The sequence below is a fragment of the Pelophylax lessonae genome (genome assembly GCF_965119305.1).
Source record: "Pelophylax lessonae genome assembly, chromosome: 6".
NCBI lineage: Eukaryota > Metazoa > Chordata > Amphibia > Anura > Ranidae > Pelophylax > Pelophylax lessonae.
In genome coordinates this window covers 266,838,291-266,858,567 of record NC_138773.1, presented here as the reverse complement: position 1 = coordinate 266,858,567, position 20,277 = coordinate 266,838,291, and the positions used below count along the sequence as shown (strand labels likewise).

Here is a 20,277-nt window from a genome sequence, read left to right as displayed (position 1 = left end):
TAAGACGTTCCATCTGAGCTGCTGGTGCTGCTGTTTGTTGTGGCGTGCTGACAAAGCTTTTCCACATTTCGGCCATGCTAACCCTGCCTTCTGAGGTGCTGGCGGTGCCCTGGTTGCGTTGGCGACCTCCTCCTCCTCCTCCTCTGCCTTGTGCTTTCACTGTGGCCCCGCTGTCAGATGGGAATGCCAGCAGCATGGCGTCTACCAGCGTGCGCTTGTACTCGCGCATCTTGCGATCGCGCTCCAGTGAGTGAATTAAGGACGGTACGTTGTCCTTGTAACGGGGATCCAGCAGCGTGGCCACCCAGTAATCAGCACAAGTTAGAATGTGGGCAACTCGGCGGTCGTTGTGGAGACACTGCAGCATGTAATCGCTCATGTGTGCCAGGCTGCCCAGAGGCAACGAAAGGCTGTCCTCTGTGGGAGGTGTATGGTCCGTGTCCTCTGTATCCCCCCAGCCACGCACCAGTGATGGCCATGAGCTGGCCTGGGTGCCACCCTGCTGTGAACATGGTTCCATCTCCTCCTCCAGCTCCTCCTCCTCCTCATCCTCCTCATCCTCCAGAACTGTGCCCCTGCTGGACAATTGCGTCCCTGGCGTTTGCGTGTGCAGGAACCCACCCTCGGAGCCCCTTGCGAATGACTGCCCTGAAAGCCTTGGAAATGTTACCTCTTCATCCTCCTCCTCCTCCTCATCCTGTGCCACATCCTCTTCCATCATCGCCCGAATTGTTTTTTCAAGGAGGCATAGAAGTGGGATAGTTAAGCTGAGAACGGCGTCATTGCCACTGGCCATGTTGGTGGAGTACTCAAAACAGCGCAACAAGGCACACAGGTCTCGCATGGAGGCCCAGTTAAATTAAATAGCGGAATAGAAAATATGATCCAAAAAAAGTGTATGTATATCACACGTACACAACCACACTAGGCCCCAATTACTATTGTTTGTACCCCTAAAAGGCTAGATGAGGAGTAGGGGGAGTATGGAACAGGCAGCACCCTCAAACCTTCAGAAGTATGAGATGAACCCCAACAACTTGGAAAGGTGGATCTCTCTCACACGTACCGACACAGACTATCCCGCAATTCAATTGATCCTCAAAGGTTTTTATTGAATAGCGGAATAGGAAATATGATCAAAAAAAGTGTATGTATCTCGCACGTACACAACCACACTAGGCCCCAATTACTATTGTTTGTACCCCTAAAAGGCTAGATGAGGAGTAGGGGGGGTATGGAACAGGCAGCACCCTCAAACCTTCAGAAGTATGAGATGAACCCCAACAACTTGGAAAGGTGGATCTCTCTCACACGTACCGACACAGACTATCCCGCAATTCAATTGATCCTCAAAGGTTTTTATTGAATAGCGGAATAGGAAATATGATCAAAAAAAGTGTATGTATCTCGCACGTACACAACCACACTAGGCCCCAATTACTATTGTTTGTACCCCTAAAAGGCTAGATGAGGAGTAGGGGGGGTATGGAACAGGCAGCACCCTCAAACCTTCAGAAGTATGAGATGAACCCCAACAACTTGGAAAGGTGGATCTCTCTCACACGTACCGACACAGACTATCCCGCAATTCAATTGATCCTCAAAGGTTTTTATTGAATAGCGGAATAGGAAATATGATCAAAAAAAGTGTATGTATCTCGCACGTACACAACCACACTAGGCCCCAATTACTATTGTTTGTACCCCTAAAAGGCTAGATGAGGAGTAGGGGGGGTATGGAACAGGCAGCACCCTCAAACCTTCAGAAGTATGAGATGAACCCCAACAACTTGGAAAGGTGGATCTCTCTCACACGTACCGACACAGACTATCCCGCAATTCAATTGATCCTCAAAGGTTTTTATTGAATAGCGGAATAGGAAATATGATCAAAAAAAGTGTATGTATCTCGCACGTACACAACCACACTAGGCCCCAATTACTATTGTTTGTACCCCTAAAAGGCTAGATGAGGAGTAGGGGGGGTATGGAACAGGCAGCACCCTCAAACCTTCAGAAGTATGAGATGAACCCCAACAACTTGGAAAGGTGGATCTCTCTCACACGTACCGACACAGACTATCCCGCAATTCAATTGATCCTCAAAGGTTTTTATTGAATAGCGGAATAGGAAATATGATCAAAAAAAGTGTATGTATCTCGCACGTACACAACCACACTAGGCCCCAATTACTATTGTTTGTACCCCTAAAAGGCTAGATGAGGAGTAGGGGGGGTATGGAACAGGCAGCACCCTCAAACCTTCAGAAGTATGAGATGAACCCCAACAACTTGGAAAGGTGGATCTCTCTCACACGTACCGACACAGACTATCCCGCAATTCAATTGATCCTCAAAGGTTTTTATTGAATAGCGGAATAGGAAATATGATCAAAAAAAGTGTATGTATCTCGCACGTACACAACCACACTAGGCCCCAATTACTATTGTTTGTACCCCTAAAAGGCTAGATGAGGAGTAGGGGGGGTATGGAACAGGCAGCACCCTCAAACCTTCAGAAGTATGAGATGAACCCCAACAACTTGGAAAGGTGGATCTCTCTCACACGTACCGACACAGACTATCCCGCAATTCAATTGATCCTCAAAGGTTTTTATTGAATAGCGGAATAGGAAATATGATCAAAAAAAGTGTATGTATCTCGCACGTACACAACCACACTAGGCCCCAATTACTATTGTTTGTACCCCTAAAAGGCTAGATGAGGAGTAGGGGGGGTATGGAACAGGCAGCACCCTCAAACCTTCAGAAGTATGAGATGAACCCCAACAACTTGGAAAGGTGGATCTCTCTCACACGTACCGACACAGACTATCCCGCAATTCAATTGATCCTCAAAGGTTTTTATTGAATAGCGGAATAGGAAATATGATCAAAAAAAGTGTATGTATCTCGCACGTACACAACCACACTAGGCCCCAATTACTATTGTTTGTACCCCTAAAAGGCTAGATGAGGAGTAGGGGGGGTATGGAACAGGCAGCACCCTCAAACCTTCAGAAGTATGAGATGAACCCCAACAACTTGGAAAGGTGGATCTCTCTCACACGTACCGACACAGACTATCCCGCAATTCAATTGATCCTCAAAGGTTTTTATTGAATAGCGGAATAGGAAATATGATCAAAAAAAGTGTATGTATCTCGCACGTACACAACCACACTAGGCCCCAATTACTATTGTTTGTACCCCTAAAAGGCTAGATGAGGAGTAGGGGGGGTATGGAACAGGCAGCACCCTCAAACCTTCAGAAGTATGAGATGAACCCCAACAACTTGGAAAGGTGGATCTCTCTCACACGTACCAACACAGACTATCCCCCAATTTAACTGATCCCCAGAGGTTTTTGATTAAATAGCGGAATAGAAAATATGATCCCAAAAAAGTGTATGTATATCACACGTACACAACCACACTAGGCCCCAATTACTATTGTTTGTACCCCTAAAAGGCTAGGAGTAGGGGGAGTATGGAACAGGCAGCACCCTCAAACCTTCAGAAGTATGAGATGAACCCCAACAACTTGGAAAGGTGGATCTCTCTCACACGTACCAACACAGACTATCCCCCAATTTAACTGATCCCCAAAGGTTTTTGATTAAATAGCGGAATAGAAAATATGATCCCAAAAAAGTGTATGTATATCACACGTACACAACCACACTAGGCCCCAATTACTATTGTTTGTACCCCTAAAAGGCTAGGAGTAGGGGGAGTATGGAACAGGCAGCACCCTCAAACCTTCAGAAGTATGAGATGAACCCCAACAACTTGGAAAGGTGGATCTCTCTCACACGTACCAACACAGACTATCCCCCAATTTAACTGATCCCCAGAGGTTTTTGATTAAATAGCGGAATAGAAAATATGATCCCAAAAAAGTGTATGTATATCACACGTACACAACCACACTAGGCCCCAATTACTATTGTTTGTACCCCTAAAAGGCTAGGAGTAGGGGGAGTATGGAACAGGCAGCACCCTCAAACCTTCAGAAGTATGAGATGAACCCCAACAACTTGGAAAGGTGGATCTCTCTCACACGTACCAACACAGACTATCCCCCAATTTAACTGATCCCCAGAGGTTTTTGATTAAATAGCGGAATAGAAAATATGATCCCAAAAAAGTGTATGTATATCACACGTACACAACCACACTAGGCCCCAATTACTATTGTTTGTACCCCTAAAAGGCTAGGAGTAGGGGGAGTATGGAACAGGCAGCACCCTCAAACCTTCAGAAGTATGAGATGAACCCCAACAACTTGGAAAGGTGGATCTCTCTCACACGTACCAACACAGACTATCCCCCAATTTAACTGATCCCCAGAGGTTTTTGATTAAATAGCGGAATAGAAAATATGATCCCAAAAAAGTGTATGTATATCACACGTACACAACCACACTAGGCCCCAATTACTATTGTTTGTACCCCTAAAAGGCTAGGAGTAGGGGGAGTATGGAACAGGCAGCACCCTCAAACCTTCAGAAGTATGAGATGAACCCCAACAACTTGGAAAGGTGGATCTCTCTCACACGTACCAACACAGACTATCCCCCAATTTAACTGATCCCCAAAGGTTTTTGATTAAATAGCGGAATAGAAAATATGATCCCAAAAAAGTGTATGTATATCACACGTACACAACCACACTAGGCCCCAATTACTATTGTTTGTACCCCTAAAAGGCTAGATGAGGAGTAGGGGGAGTATGGAACAGGCAGCACCCTCAAACCTTCAGTATGAGATTGTGTTCACTGTACCCCACAAAGATTGAGTTCACTGCACCCCACAATGATTGTGTTCACTGCACCCCACAAAGATTGTGTTCACTGCACCTCACAAAGATTGTGTTCACTGTACCCCCCAAAGATTGTGTTCACTGCACCCCACAAAGATTCTGTTCACTGTACCCCACAAAGATTGTGTTCACTGCACCCCAAAAAGATTGTGTTCACTGCACCCCAAAAAGGATGTTGTTCACTGCACCCCAAAAAGGATGTTGTTCACTCCACCCCAAAAAGATTGTGTTCACTGCACCCCACAAAGATTGTGTTCACTGCACCCCAAAAAGATTGTGTTCACTGCACCCCAAAAATGATTTTGTTCACTGCACCCCAAAAAGGATTTTGTTCACTGCACCCCAAAAAGGATGTTGTTCACTCCACCCCAAAAAGATTGTGTTCACTGCACCCCAAAAAGATTGTGTTCACTGCACCCCACAAAGGATTTTGTTCACTGCACCCCAAAAAGATTGTGTTCACTGCACCCCAAAAAGGATGTTGTTCACTGCACCCCAAAAAGGATTTTGTTCACTGCACCCCAAAAAGATTGTGTTCACTGCACCCCACAAAGGATTTTGTTCACTGCACCCCACAAAGATTGTGTTCACTGCACACCAAAAAGGATTGTGTTCACTGCACCCCAAAAAGATTTTGTTCACTGCACCCCAAAAAGATTGTGTTCACTGCAGCCCAAAAAGATTGTGTTCACTGCAGCCCAAAAAGATTGTGTTCACTGCAGCCCAAAAAGATTGTGTTCACTGCAGCCCAAAAAGATTGTGTTCACTGCAGCCCAAAAAGATTGTGTTCACTGCAGCTCACACACAGAAAAATGGATGTGGATCACTGACACCTGCCTATCTCCAATCCCACACCACACAGCAATATCGATTGTAGTTTGTAGAACACAGTTTCCCTAAAATTCAGCAGACTCTGTCCCTAACAGGATTGAGAAGAGATCGTAGATCAGGATTGAGTGCAGACCCCACCCCCCACACAGCAATATCGATTGTAGTTTGTAGAAGACACTGACCCTATATAATTCAGCAGACTCTATCCCTAAAATGCCTACAACTCGCCCTGCCTAAACACTCCGACCTGTCCCTCAATTCTATCCGGACACAAATGGTTTTTTCCTGCCTATCTTTCCCTAATCAGCAGCCAGCACGTTGATGTGTGCTCTGTCCCTGAATCTAAGCAGCATAATGACGCCGCTGCGGCTGCCTCGAACTTATAAAGACTTGGTCACATGCTTCAGACGGCCAATCACAGCTACTGAGACATTTGCAGGCATGGCTGGGATGGCTTAAGGCACACCAGTTAAACGATTGTTGATTGGCTGTTGAAAGCCCGCCATGAAAAGAGCGCCAAAGCATGCAAAACCCGGAAATAAAACGACCGAACACGGATTTTTACCCGAACATACAGTAAAGTGTCCGTGTCCGTGTTCGGGTACAAAAAATCCAATTATTCGGTACGAACACGAATAATACAGTCCGTGTTCGCTCAACACTACTGCTGTGGTCTTTGGCAAAATAATGTAAATTATTGTATTTTTATCATCATCATTAGTCATAAGCAGCAGCTTCCCTTTCAATTTGGTCCGTGATGGGGGTGCTGTACCCCCTCAAAAATAATTATCTTCCTCATGTTTGGCTTACACACACATCTCTGCTACTTCAAAACCCAAATGATAAAAAAATTGACCACCAGATCCTTGCAAGTCTATTGTACTTCAATATAAGACCCCATTATAAAAAAATAAAAAATAAAAAAAAAAGTAAAAAGCTATTAAAAAGGTTAATTCTAATATCCTTAGCAATGTACTGTTCTCCCATAATATTTATTTGTGTATGAATACATTAATGTGTATTCCAGTCTTGCAGGTGAAAAATGTAATTAAAATCAAAAGCCTGGAGCCTATAAAAACAAGTTACGCAAATATCAAGGTGGATCTTCATACTGCAAACAACATTGCCAAAGCAGTTCTCATGAATTGTTGGCAAGGCAGATTTTTTTAAGCTGACTGTTCTTTATTACTGAGCAGGTACCTGGCCTTTGAACATTGTCATTTATACAAATCCTCTTTATTTATTACTTAAGGTTAATGTTTTTTCTTTATGGAGTAAAAGCTCAAGAGCTCTGTAAAATTTAATGGGGACAATTTCTCCTATCACTCAAGTATAATTTGCTGTATGTAGGGTAGGGCCATAACTATGTGTAATAGCACCCCCACAGACTTTTCTACTCTCCCCCTCATATATACATACATACACACACACACACACACACACACACACACACACACACACACACTCTATATACACATTAATTTTATCCAAATGTATTGGTTGAATGTTTTTTTGCCACCTGCATAAATTACTGCATAGTAAGGCAGTGTCCCACACCCAGGCTTTTGCAAGGTCTTCTAAGGCAGTATTTCTTAACCCTTTTTTTCAGTCAAGGCCCCCTTTAAAATTATACACGAGGTACCGCATTTGAAAATGTAAAAGCTAAACTAATAATTTCACATAACACAGCAGCATCCATGCACACAGGATAACCAACATGTTAGCAGTTGCAATTTACTAATCTGTCACTGGGGGTTCAGAGAAAAGTGTAAACAGGTGTTAGGTCTCTTTAAGCTACAGCTCTCCTGTAGTAATGTAATGGGTGAGTCCGTGCCCACATAGAAACCAGGAGGGGAACCATATTACAGTTCGGGAATGGGAACAAGAGACCCCACCATTGGGAAGATGTAGTCAGCAAGTAAAGTGCCTGGACAAGGCTGGAGGATGGGAAGAGGTATACCTGCACCCAGAAGAGCCAGCTGTTGATTTCTTGACCCATATGGTGATGGAGGCTATGGTGGGTTTCAAAAGGCCTTTTAGGTCAAGCTAAGTGTTTATTGGAGTTAGGCTATCCCCCTGGAGGACCTGGGAGGGGTGTACCCAACTAAATGTGTCTGTAGTGATCCTATCTGTAAGTAATGGTGAGTGGACAAAAACACCCTAAAGGGGAACCAGAACCTCTGAGTGAGTACGAATGACCCTGGGTGGAGAAAGACTGAGCTAGGGAAGATGGCCTGCTATATTTGCTGCTGGATGCTTTCTCATGTGACTGCTGTGTATAACCCACTGTATGTGATTTGGGAATGTACTATCAAGTGACCCTGGATACTACCATCATTAAAGTGCAACACTCCTATTTCTGTGTGGACATTCCTTCTTTTAAGAAATAAAGTTTAATGGCCAGGAATGTCATGAGGAGGCCTCTGGCATGGAGAAGGCACAAGATAGCAGAAGGTTAAAGCCTCAAGCAGGTGGGTTGTTGTTCTAGAAGGAAGAAGAGAGGCAGGGACTTGTGCTCATGGTGCCATTACATAGCCATTCACAAGCACCCTTACAAACATTACAGGTGATTTATTCTTACAAAGTCGCTTTGCACACAGGTACTGACTAATATTCCTGTGTTTCCCTTCTCCTTCACTCAGCTAAAGTGACCACAGTGCTGAGAGGGGCAGGGGAGGGTCAAGGATTCTGTGTAGGAGCCCCACGTCTCCCTCATCCACCAATGACGCCATTGGTTGTTAGGATGCCGGTGGCTGACCTGTATGGTACCAAAGATTGTAATTTTGCAGAACAAAAAAGGTGGGATTTTGTAATATGGACCTTACAACACATTTTGTATCAAAGCATATTATGTAATACATTGACTGTGATATTATGACTGTGTGGTTCTGTGACTTTCAAAAAGGCAGGCTTGATCTACCCCACTGGCTTGTAAATCATTTATGGGCAATTCTTAGGCATTTACCAAGATACTCCTGAAGAACCCAGAAGGAACACTGGCTGAAAAAGTCTGTTCTATGGGTATAGTTATGCAATTGGTGTAGTGCTCTTTGAAGTTAACTGCGAGCCTCTGCACCTGTATCTAAAAAGGTAGAGCTATTTCCATTTATTTTTCAAGAGCTGATCATCCAGGTGCAACACTCACTACAAGCTTAAAAGTACAGCAGGTCTAAATACCCACATCATTTTACCCTTTTGTGTTGGTACACATTCAGTACCATCACCCTACAATGCACACTGGTATTAATATTCCAGTGTTTCTGTTCTACTTTACTCAGCTAAAGTGACCACAGTGCTGATGGAAAGGGGCAGGGGGAGGGGCAAACAAGGATTCTGTGTAGGTCCCCAACATCTCCCTCACCAACCGCTGATGCCATTGGTTACTAGGATGCTGGCGGCTGACCTGCATGGTGCCAAAGGTTGTAATGCTGCAAAACAAAAACCTGTTGATTTCAAAAAGGCAGACTTGATCCACTGGCTTGTGCATCATTTTTGGGCAATTTTTAAGCATTTTGCCAAGACATCCATGAAGAACACAGAAGGCACACTGGTTAAAAAAATCTGTTCTATGGGTATAGTTATGCAATTGGCGTAGTGCTCTTGGAAGTTAATTGCAAACCACTGTTAATGTAACTAAAGGTAGAGCAATTTCCATTCATTTATTGAGAGTGGACTATCCAGAAGCAACATTCACTGCAAGCTTAAAAGTGCAGCAGGTCTGAATACCCCTGTAATTTTACCCTTTTGTTTTGGTAGACGTTCAGTATTGTCACCCTACAATGCTTTAACTAAAGATTAACTAATCTTTTCATGCTGCTGGTAAATTTTCTACAACATATGTAAAGATTTCAAGAATCAAAAAAAAATGTACACCTTCATTCAATCATACTTGGATGCATCTGTGCTGCAGCTGGTATCCCAATGAACATCTGACGTTTATACTGTATAGTACCTGATGCAACTATTAAGATATGGTAAAGAAGAACCATTTGTCACTGTATGCTGACCCACGTGCAGGGGTGCACTGATATACTATATACATAGGAGATTACAATTAATCATGTTTTATCAAAACTATGAATCTGCAGCTTCAATATTAGAAAGGTATGTTGAAGTTTGTAGTTCATTAGCTACTACTTCTTTAAATGCAAACATTGCAAAAAACATAATTGTACATTGCAATATATCAAGGTAAGTCACTTACCTGCATCTTTGTTGGGTTCCTTAGAGGAATGTAGTCCCCTGCTCCAAGGTAAGTGAGAGCAGTGACGCAGAAAGGAAAAAGAATAGTTTAAGTATCAGCTATCTTGTGATCATCCAAGTCACTGTGTTAACAACTTCAGTGCAAATAGTTAAACATTAGTAAGGAGCAGTAGGATTGGGCATAGTCCTAGGTACTTGAAAGCAATTCCAAGCACATTACAACATTTTTCTAATAGCAAAGACACTGATCTACAGGGTCATCTAAAAGTCCTTAAGTGAGGAGAGTGCAGCCTGCAACAGATCAGCTTAAAAGTGTACAGGAAAAGAGAGAGAAAACTTTCTGCCAGCTGTTTTGGGCTGAGAAGAGGGGGGAGTGTGTGATCACTTTGTAAGTTAGCTATCAGCCCAGAAATTTATCTAGGTTTTATGGAAGTCTGGGTACTTAAGGAAAAAAAAAAGGGGGAAATCAGAAGTTGAATGATGTGAATGAGGGGTAGTATGTCTTTTAAAAAAAAAGTTATTGGCAAATTGTAGTACGGTATGTTGTCATGCAGGGAGAAGTAAAAGTACATTTTGTTTAATGACAGAGGGTACTAGACTTTAGGCAAATGCACATTGGGAATTAGTGTTTTTTTTTTTTTTGTTTTTTTAGAGTACTTGCACATGGTAGTGATGTATAAACATAAGATATTCCTGCCAGAAAAAAAAAAACCTAAGGATGGGCTGTATTGCATTTGCAAGTATTTGTGCGTATGTGTACATACACGTAAAAACTCTAACTTTTATTGTAAATCAAGGGAGGGTGGCGTATGCGCAAATATGCATTTATTTGCACAAATGAATGTAAAAAAACTGACCTGCAACACAGGTTTTTGTATTTTTCTTTTACTGATCTATATGCAGCGCAAGCTTACACACTTATGTGTACAGGCCCGTTGACAGCAAAAAACACGCCTAATTGCCCAAAAATATGGTGTTTTCGGGCACTATGTGCAAGAAGCCTACTAATTGTTATTAAATACATAAACACAAAACCTAATCAAAATAGGTCCTGCTAAATCCCTGTGCATTGCTCCAGTAAGGCCTGCCAAATTTGGTCAAAGTCCTGTGAGCTTTTGGACCCCTTGTAGCAAGAGCTCAGTACTTTTACTTTACAGCTAAACTCCATTTAACACCTTTGTGCCCAATCCCAGTGTCACTTTAACTGGGCTGTTACACCCGGGGGCCAGGAATGTCTGCCTGTGATTGGTTTCCATAGTGGTCACATGATTGGAAGTTGGTGCTCTTGCTCCAGATCATTACTAAAGACTTACTAGAGACCAGGTGTTGGGAGCGTGCAGTGATTGCGCTCTCAGCACAGAAACCGCTGCTGCCCATAGATGCATATGTGCCAAGAGTGGGTGTTAAAGCAAATGTGTACAACAAAAACTTCTGTTTTTAATGTGAATTGTTAGACCAGATCAATTTGGTTTTTTTGCAGGCTGGCTGGTAAGTGTACTGGGAATTTTTTGTTGCCCTTCCTTACTGCAAAGGCTAGTTATAAATTGGGGTGGTTGCCATCTTTTTGTATAGCTTGTGCGCTGATTTGGTGTGGGGACACAATGGATGCCTTCAGTTGCCATTGTGTTCTTGATGGGCATCCAATGTGCCTTTAAGGAGGAGTGAGCTCCCTCCAGGCAAGACTGCCCTTAATGTATCCACTTCTATATGTGCTTCAACTTGGAGACTCTCAAAACTATAGAGGTAGGACTGCAGTGTATAGAGGAGCCTTAACATAGGCACTGTATACAGTATATTTGCAAATGTGTGCAACTAAAGCCTCTTTTTTTAATGTGAATTGTTAGACAGTGTCAATTTAGTTTGTTTGCAGGCCAACTGGTAAGTGTCATGGGAATTTTTTGTTTGTTTGTGATGGGTGTTAAAGCCCACCCTCTTTTCCAATCCACATATGTGCACTGGCATACACACATTGTGCATATATGGGTCAGCGAGCTGATGGGGAAAAAAAAGTACAGTTTCATCCACACAAGTGACATGGATGGAGGAATGGAGGATAGAGGAATCCTCTCAACTGTGCTATTTTATTGTGCTATTGTATTCTGACCACGGACACTCCTCTGCTGTTAGAATACACTGATTAGTGCTGCAGCGGGGCCTGGCTGCAGCCACTGATTGGATGAAAAATTTCTAACATTGCCATTCGTTAGATTGACCTCTGTCATGTGGGAACAGCCATAGATGGTTTAAAACTTGTCTGGTCCTGGATGAACCAGACAAATTTCAATCCACCAATGGCCATCTTTAAATACAGATGAAATACAAATATTGGAGCGGTGTACCCTGCCAAATGATTCATATTTTTGCCTGTTCATTCCTAGGATTACCACAGTCTCCTCACTCAGCACAGCCAGATGGATGATACCACTTACACTTAAGGAATACAGTAGTGTTTGTTCTTCAACCTCAGCCTGTTGAGTGGACAGGAAAAGAGCAGCAGCAGAAAATCTAAGTCATGGAGTCATCCCCCTGTTCACTTGGTTCTCCATCCTTCTATCAGCATGTTCCATGTCAACACATTTGTATGCAGTCCACTTCATTGGCACCTAGTCGGGCACCTACCTCGCCAAGTCTAAGTACTGCTATACAGTGGTTTGCTAGCGGCTGATGTCAAGTCAAATTGAGGTACTTACAGTAATCATAATTACAAATATTATTTGTATCTTATATCTGCATTGAGTTCTGCTTTCAATTTGTGGAAGTAGTCCTATATTAGAACAGAAATTTCCGGGTATGTTTTTTTTTTTTGGAGTTAAGTCTCTATGGATGTCTCCTTTTGTGTGATTTTCTCCCGCAGTCCAAAAAAATTGACGGTAGAACAGCTTTAGTTGATCTAGTGTGTTCCTGACAGTGTGAGTGGAGTTGGGAAATTAGACAATAAGTTAGTTACATTGAGGTGGGGAGTATTGGTTTACATACTCCTAAAATATATACAGTAATACAACTTAGAAGACAAATATAAAGTGCTGTTCGACAGTTTGGGCACCCCAGGTAAAAATTTGTATTATTGTGCATAAAGAAGCCAAGGAAAGATGGAAAAATCTCCAAAAGGCCTCAAATTACAGATTAGACATTCTTATAATATGTCAACAAAAGTTAGATTTTATTTCCATCATTTACACTTTCAAAATAACAGAAAACAAAACAATGGCGTCTGCAAAAGTTTGGGCCCCCTACAGAGTTAATATCTTGTACTGCCCCCTTTGGCAAGTATCACAGCTTGTAAATGCTTTTTTGTAGCCAGCCAAGAGTCTTTCAATTCTTGTTTGAGGTATCTTAGCCCATTCTTCCTTACAAAAGTCTTCCAGTTCTTTGAGATCTCTGGGCTGTCTGTCATGCACTGCTCTTTTAATATCTATTCATAGATTTTCAATTATGTTAAGGTCAGGAGATTGTGAAGGCCATGGCAAAACCTTCAGTTTATGCCTCTTGATGTAATCCCCCGTGGATTTCGAGGTGTGTTTAGGATCATTATCCATTTGTAGAAGCCATCCTCTCTTTAACTTCAGCTTTTTCACAGATGGTATCAAGTTACCATCCAAAATTTGCTGAAATTTTATTGAATCCATTTTTACTTCTACTCGTGAGATGTTCCCTGTGCAACTGGCTGCAATACAACCCCAAAGCATGATTGATCCACCCCCATGCTTAACAGTTGGACAGAGGTTCTTTTCATTAAATTCTGTGCCCCTTCTTCTCCAAACGTACCTTTGCTCATTCCGGCCAAAAAGTTAAATTTTCACCTCATCGGTCCACAGAACTTGTTTCCAAAATGCATCAGGCTTGTCTATATGTTCATTTGCAAAGTTCAAAAGCTGATTTTTGTGGTGAGGACGTTGAAGAGGTTTTCTTCTGATGACTCTTCCATGAAGACCATATTTGTACAAGAATCTCTTTATAGTGGAATAGTGTACCACAACTCCAGTGTCAGCCAGATCTTTCTGGAGGAATCTTGCAGTCAAACGTGGGTTTTGAAGTGTTTTTCTCACAATCCTGCGAGCTGTTCTGTCTGATATTTTTCTTGGTCTTCCAGATCTTGCTTTAACTTCCACTGTTCCTGATGACTGCCATTTCTTAATTACATTCCGAACAGAGGATATTGACATCTGAAAACGCTTTGCTATCTTCTTATAGCCTTCGCCAGCTTTGTGAGCGTCAACTATTTTCAGTTTCAGTTTTCTAGACAACTGCTTAGAAGATCCCATGGTGCTGATTGTTGGGGCAAGGTCAGATGAGTCTGGGCATTTAAAACCTTTGAGATTGACATCACCTGGTCTTCCCAGACTGAGAACAATCCATGACACTGGCAGGTCTCAGCCTTGCAAAGGGGGCAGTGCATACTATAAATTCTGCAGGGTGCCCAAACTTTTGCAGCCGCCATTTTTTTGTTTTCTTTAATTTTGAAAGTGTCAATGATGGTAATAAAATCTAACTTTTGTTGACATATTATAAGAATGTCTAATCTGTAATTTGATGCCTTTTGGAGATTTTTCCATCTTTCCTTGGCTTCTTTATGCACATTAATACAAATTTTTGCCTGGGGTGCCCAAACTTTCGATCACCACTGTATAAGAATAAGGGTGGCTGTGTATTGTTGTCAGGGCACCAATGACTGAGCTTTCTAGTGATCAGTTCAGTATACAAATTTGCCAGATCATAGTAAAGTAATGTTACATCTGCTGGTCAGAGTTTCCAGAGAGCCCTGGCATGGCTTGTTTGTGACAAAGGAGAGTGCCAGTTGGCAGAGCAGTTTGGGTGGAGTGCATTTTTTCCAGTTTATGTTAAGTAACATCAGACACACAATATATGAAACACCTAAAAGTCACATCATTATGTAAATTTGCATTCAGATGAGCCAATTCTTACTGAACTGCTAATAAAATGTACCCCAAAAATACAGCAACTTAGAGGCTTTTAGAAAATACTATTAAATCATTTTTTTTTATTATTTATACTGTATATGTGTTATTTCAGTTTATTATTCTGACTCTACTCATCTGTTCTTAGGAGTGAAGCTTCTGCTCAACATGGTAAAGGCACAGCTCATGAGCTGAATTCCCTTCCTTGGGAGCCAATTTTTTTTATTATCCTGAACATATTCCATTAGAGGCTGGTGGAACAATATCACTGGCTCCCTAGTGGAATAGTAGCAGGATGCATTCTATAGAAGAAAATAGAAGAAGTTCAGCCTAAAAAATGTGCCTCACAAAGTTTGCAATGTGTAGCATTCTCCTAGATAGGTGCAATGTTACATAAATGTAGTTCTGGCTCACTGTATTCAGGTGAGCTGAAGGTTATTGTTAGGCAAATTTAGTTATGGCTCACTGTAATCAGCATGGCTGTGTTTGATTGTTCTGTTCTGGTCTGTTCTTTGTTTCAGTTGCTGCAAGGTTAACCATTCCCCCCCTGTTTGTCCAGAAATGGTACGGAAGAGAGTCTAATCAGCAGCTGAATATTTACGCAGCCATGGCCAAACCCTGGATAAAGGTGCCCAGATATTGGTTGGGAGTGTGTATATATACTCAGAGTGAGGTCAGAGGGGTCTTTTTTACTGAGGAGGAGATCACAACCTGGGGGGGGGGGGGGGGAGCTGTTGGCCCCCTAGGCAATTCTGACATGCGTCTGCGGTTCATTGAGGTCTCAGTTGGGCTAGCTAAAGACCTACTTTGTTGCTAGTTTGTTGAAGCTGACCGAGAGGCTGTCGTCTGAGGATCTAGTCTTGTACCATGGAGAGAAAGTGTCTAAAAGATATTGGAAGGAGGCAACCAATTATCCAAGGGCATTAGGGAGTACAGACTGGTGTTAGAGATTCTAGAGACTGTGTGCTGCTGCCTTCCCTCTTCTGCTATTGCCAGCGTGTTTAAAGGGGACATTGTGTCCTGTGTCCTAAAGAGCTCAGTCTATTTAATTCTTAGTGAAAGGACTTTTTCTTGGACTTTCCAGAGGACGAAGAATCTCCTCAGCTTGCTAATACAAAGCTCAGTCCATCATTAATTTGTGCGAGGACTCGGCTCACTGTTCTAAGAGAACTCATACTAAAGGTTACTGAAGTACCCTACAAATACCCACTACCTATCCAAGTTCAAGTTTTCGTTAAAGCATCAAAAAAGCATAACCCTACACTGATAATGGGTCTAAAGATTGATCAGAATGCTGTGGCTGGCTGCAGGGCAATTACTAGGAAAACAATCCTGGGCATCTATTTAGCGGCTCCTTTGGGAATATTGCTACAATTAGTATAGAAATAAGGAAAACGTGCTGGTTGCTGGGTGGTGAAAGTCATTCTGCAGAGGTAGTCTTTGAGTTGACACCTTTTTATTTGTGATAAAATACCTGTGCTTGTCATGAGATCACTCCTAGGCATTTTCTGGTACCTTGGCATGCTAATAAGACTCTCATGGAGGACAATGGATGGACACAAACTATCGCAGCTTTGTATTAATTAACATGTTCTTACATTTTTTTTTTGCAAGCAGTGTAAGTACATGCATTTAACTTTATATCAGCCCTATAAAGATGTTAGAGGAGAGGGTCAGCAGTGGCATCTCCCCAAGGTGCTGCACCCCCAACTGACTCTAGGCAGGATGGTGTCCTGGAGAATCACATAATTGCTGCTGTACTCTGAGCACTAAAGGAAACCCAGCAGAGGACTAAATTGTGCCATTTTAGGGAAAGCTGTGCCAATTAAGTCCCAAGATTCCAATGAGATTTGGCAGCCATTTTTGTGCAGACATGGTATACCATGCTCTGCACCACAGATTGAGAGTCCTGCAAGGGAAGTGAAGAGTGCAACTACCATCATGTAAGCTGAGAAAGAAAAGACCACATAACTGCCCTTTTCTAGGGAACAGTGTCACTGTGAGCAGCCAAGCACTAGAAATTATGGAAGTTGTCTAATCTTTTGAGAAAAATAATGGAGACCCGAGGCATCCACAATGACATGCCTCCATCCCTAATAATGCATACAGGCAAAAATTGTAGAGGTGATGGGACTTTAAATGAGGTAGGTCACTTTTCAAGAGTAAATATAAAAAGTACATATAATTTCAAATGTATTAAAAATTAATTGAACAATATTCCATGATCATACGAAGTACACAATAACAATTACAAAATATGGTAAAGGCATCTGAAACATAGAGCTGACATATAAAAAATTAATAATTTAAAACTTGGATTACAATTACTTTCCTTGGATTGCCTGAGGATTTCTTGCCGGTGAAGACTAGTGAGGCCTCACTCTCCAGGAGACTCTTGCAATCTAGTGTAAAGGAGCCCCCCATTAGTACACAGTGTGCACTCTGATGTTTAGTTAGTACTGTTATACTGTTTATTCTACAGTTATTCTCTAACATTCTTCTTACAGAATACAACCCTCTAGCATATATATATGTATGTGCATACATTATATATGTGTGGTTTGTATTCCAGATCCTGAGTGCTGAACCTTACTCAAGTTATTGGTTGGGGACTCAGGATCTACATTACTATTGACATTCTTGCTTTATCATCGATTCTGTTTGTACCTTTTCTAACTTTAAACCGAAGAGCAGTAAATTTGATATTTTATTGCAATCTCTTGTGGTCCTGATAATTTAACATGACTGAACCAATAGTGTCAGTTGGGTTGGAGCAGACTCAGGCCAACAGAAGTAAAGAGGATATACTTGCATTAAGCCACTCCCCTGGGAGCAGGGCTACATATACACATATGTTTATATATTTTTTAGATCAATGGGGGCTAGATATGCCAATTCACTCTATTTATTTCATGGACTACACTATATTACCTGGCCTGCCTTCTTGCTGTCCCCACTGATCTGGATGGGTTTTCCTGCCACAGCCCCAGGAGAGACGTTTGTCCGACGCCCTTTTCTGGATGCTGGTTTCACTATTTGAGCTGACTTTTGAGTAATTAGGTTTTTCCCATTTTTTTTTTTTTTTGCATACTTGCCTATATTTATAGATACCCCCTGGCATTAAACTCCTGATGAAGCGGACAGGGATTCGTGAAACATAGAGTCTTAGGATATCAAGATTTTTTGTTTGTCATATCTATGTCAATCATGTATTTTCAACCTTTCAAGTATATATCATCATGTATCAGTTTATTATGAATCTATTTTATGAATTTTTATATGTCAGCTCTTTGTTTCAGATGCCTTTACCATATTTTTTAATTTGTATGTTCATGGAATATTGTTCAGTGACTTTTTAATAAATTTGAAACTTTATGTACTTTTTTTTTTTTTTTTTTATATTTACTCTTGAAAAGTGACCTGCCTCATTTAAAGTCCCATGATCTCTATATTTTTTGTCTAATCTTTTGAGACTTGCCTTAAGGTACCATGTTGGAAATGCCTCTTGGTTCTCCCATTAGGTAAGGCAGACCGGCCATTTGGGGCTGCGGTGTCCCACTGGCCTGGTGGAGTGTCGGACAATTGCACATGCCTGAGGCTACTGGGAATAGAGAGGCCTCTCGAGTCAAGGAGATCCCCTTCTGATATTGAATTGTATAATAGTGAGCTGTAGCTATGCTCCCATACCTACATTTTATAGCACAGCCTTGCAGTTCAGGATTCTGAGGCTACAAAGATCCCTAGGAAAAACATATAAGGGTCCATTAACACCTACACTATATTACCAAAAGTATTGGGACACCTGCCTTTACACGCACATGAACTTTAATGGCATTCCAGTCTTAGTCAGTAGGGTTCAATATTGAGTTGGCCCACCCTTTGCAGCTAAAACAGGTTCAACTCTTCTGGGAAGGCTGTCCACAGGGTTTAGGAGTGTGTCTATGAGAATGTTTGACCATTTTTCCAGAAGCACATTTGTGAAGTCAGGCACTGATGTTAGACGAGAAGGCCTGGCTTGCAGTCTATGCCCTAATTCATCCCAAAGGTGTTCTATCGAGTTGAGGTCAGAACTCTGTGTAGGTTAGACAAGTTCCTCCACCCCAAACTCTCTTATCAATAAACTTTTGAATCTGTTAAAAGTGCAAAGGGTGGGCCAATTCAATATTGAACCCTACGGACTAAGACTGGAAAGCCACTAAAGTTCATATGCCTGTAAAGGCAGGCGTCCTAATACTTTAGACAATATAGTGTATGTTGATGATGTGTTAGTACACACACAGGTTAGAGTGAGTCCAAAATATGTACATACAAAATTTTTCCTACCTAGGTAATAGACATACAATTACATTTATAACCAGTGCTATTTATGGATGAAAATTTAGTTAAGTGTACTTACAGCCCAAATTTTTTTTTGTGGTTTGTATCACCATTGGGCAGATTCATCCTCTCCGTTTATTAATTTTCACCAAGACAGAATGTAATGGGAAATGCACAGTTTTAGAATTTTCCTTAGAACAAGAGGTGCAGGGAAATCTTCCATTGGGGAAACCTGTCTAGCCTCTTTGCCCCGGGGCAGAAGGAGGGATGGCAGTAAAAAAAACAAGCATTTGAGACACTTTTTTTACCATTCCCCTAACTGCCCACCTTAAGTCTACATTACAGCCAAAGGGGGCTGTTCACATGCTGCAGCCATGATGCTTTGCATCTTTAACGTGGCATGTCAAGTTGACAGAGTTGATTGATGGCACTACCTGTCAAACTCAACCATTCGCGCAAATAGGACCATACCATGACAAATGTTTGACTCATGCTGTGGTGCAGTGGAAAAAAAAAAAAAAGGATTGCCTCCTGAATGCAGCTGGTTTAGTATGACCTTAGCCTTGGTCATACAATCAGCTAGCATGACCTTAACCTAACACTGACAACTGTTTAAACGGAAAATTTCCTAAATGGTTAAGAAAATTCCTTTTAGGTTCTCAGGACAGGAAGTACAGAAACAGAGACAGCAAACAAAATCACCGGGGTTTAAAGAGTAACTCAACTTTTGTTAAAAAAAGCATTCCCCTCTGGGTGATCAATGTGCATTGCAGGAATTTTAACAAACGTTGTTGTAGATTCCTACCTTTTGTTATTCTGAAGAAATAACTGTTTATAATCTGTGTCCACTTAGAAAAGTGAATCTAATGGGAGTGATTTTATATTTATCAATCAGCTACAGCACTTGCAGTGTTCTAATGAGCAAAGTGTCAGGGTCTGCAACCCTTTAGACATGATTTGCCTTTGGCAGTATCTCTCTAAAAATGAAATTTTTGTTGCAGGGGATGCCCAAAATCTGACTTGTATCTTAGTGCAGACATCTAAGTCAATCACACGAGCAGGAAATTAGACATCCAGGGGGCATTCTGTACACCATCTGTGTACAGAATGCCTTTCAGGTTGCCATATTGCATTGCATTTTACAGAAAATTACAGAGCTGCAGAATGAAAAGGAAAAGGAGTTTT

The 20,277-nt window shown here is 41.8% G+C and overlaps 1 protein-coding gene across 1 annotated transcript in view; it reads right to left on the bottom strand.

Moving 5' to 3' along the window:
* LOC309558737 (dipeptidyl peptidase 4-like) overlaps positions 1 to 20,277 on the bottom strand; it is a gene marked incomplete at its 5' end in the record, with an annotated part of 178,779 nt that overhangs the window by 136,504 nt on the left and 21,998 nt on the right. The window contains one exon of the mRNA XM_082261785.1: positions 9,861 to 9,929. Coding sequence (XP_082117911.1) covers positions 9,861 to 9,929 — 69 coding nt within the window. The remainder of the gene's footprint in view (positions 1 to 9,860; positions 9,930 to 20,277) is intronic.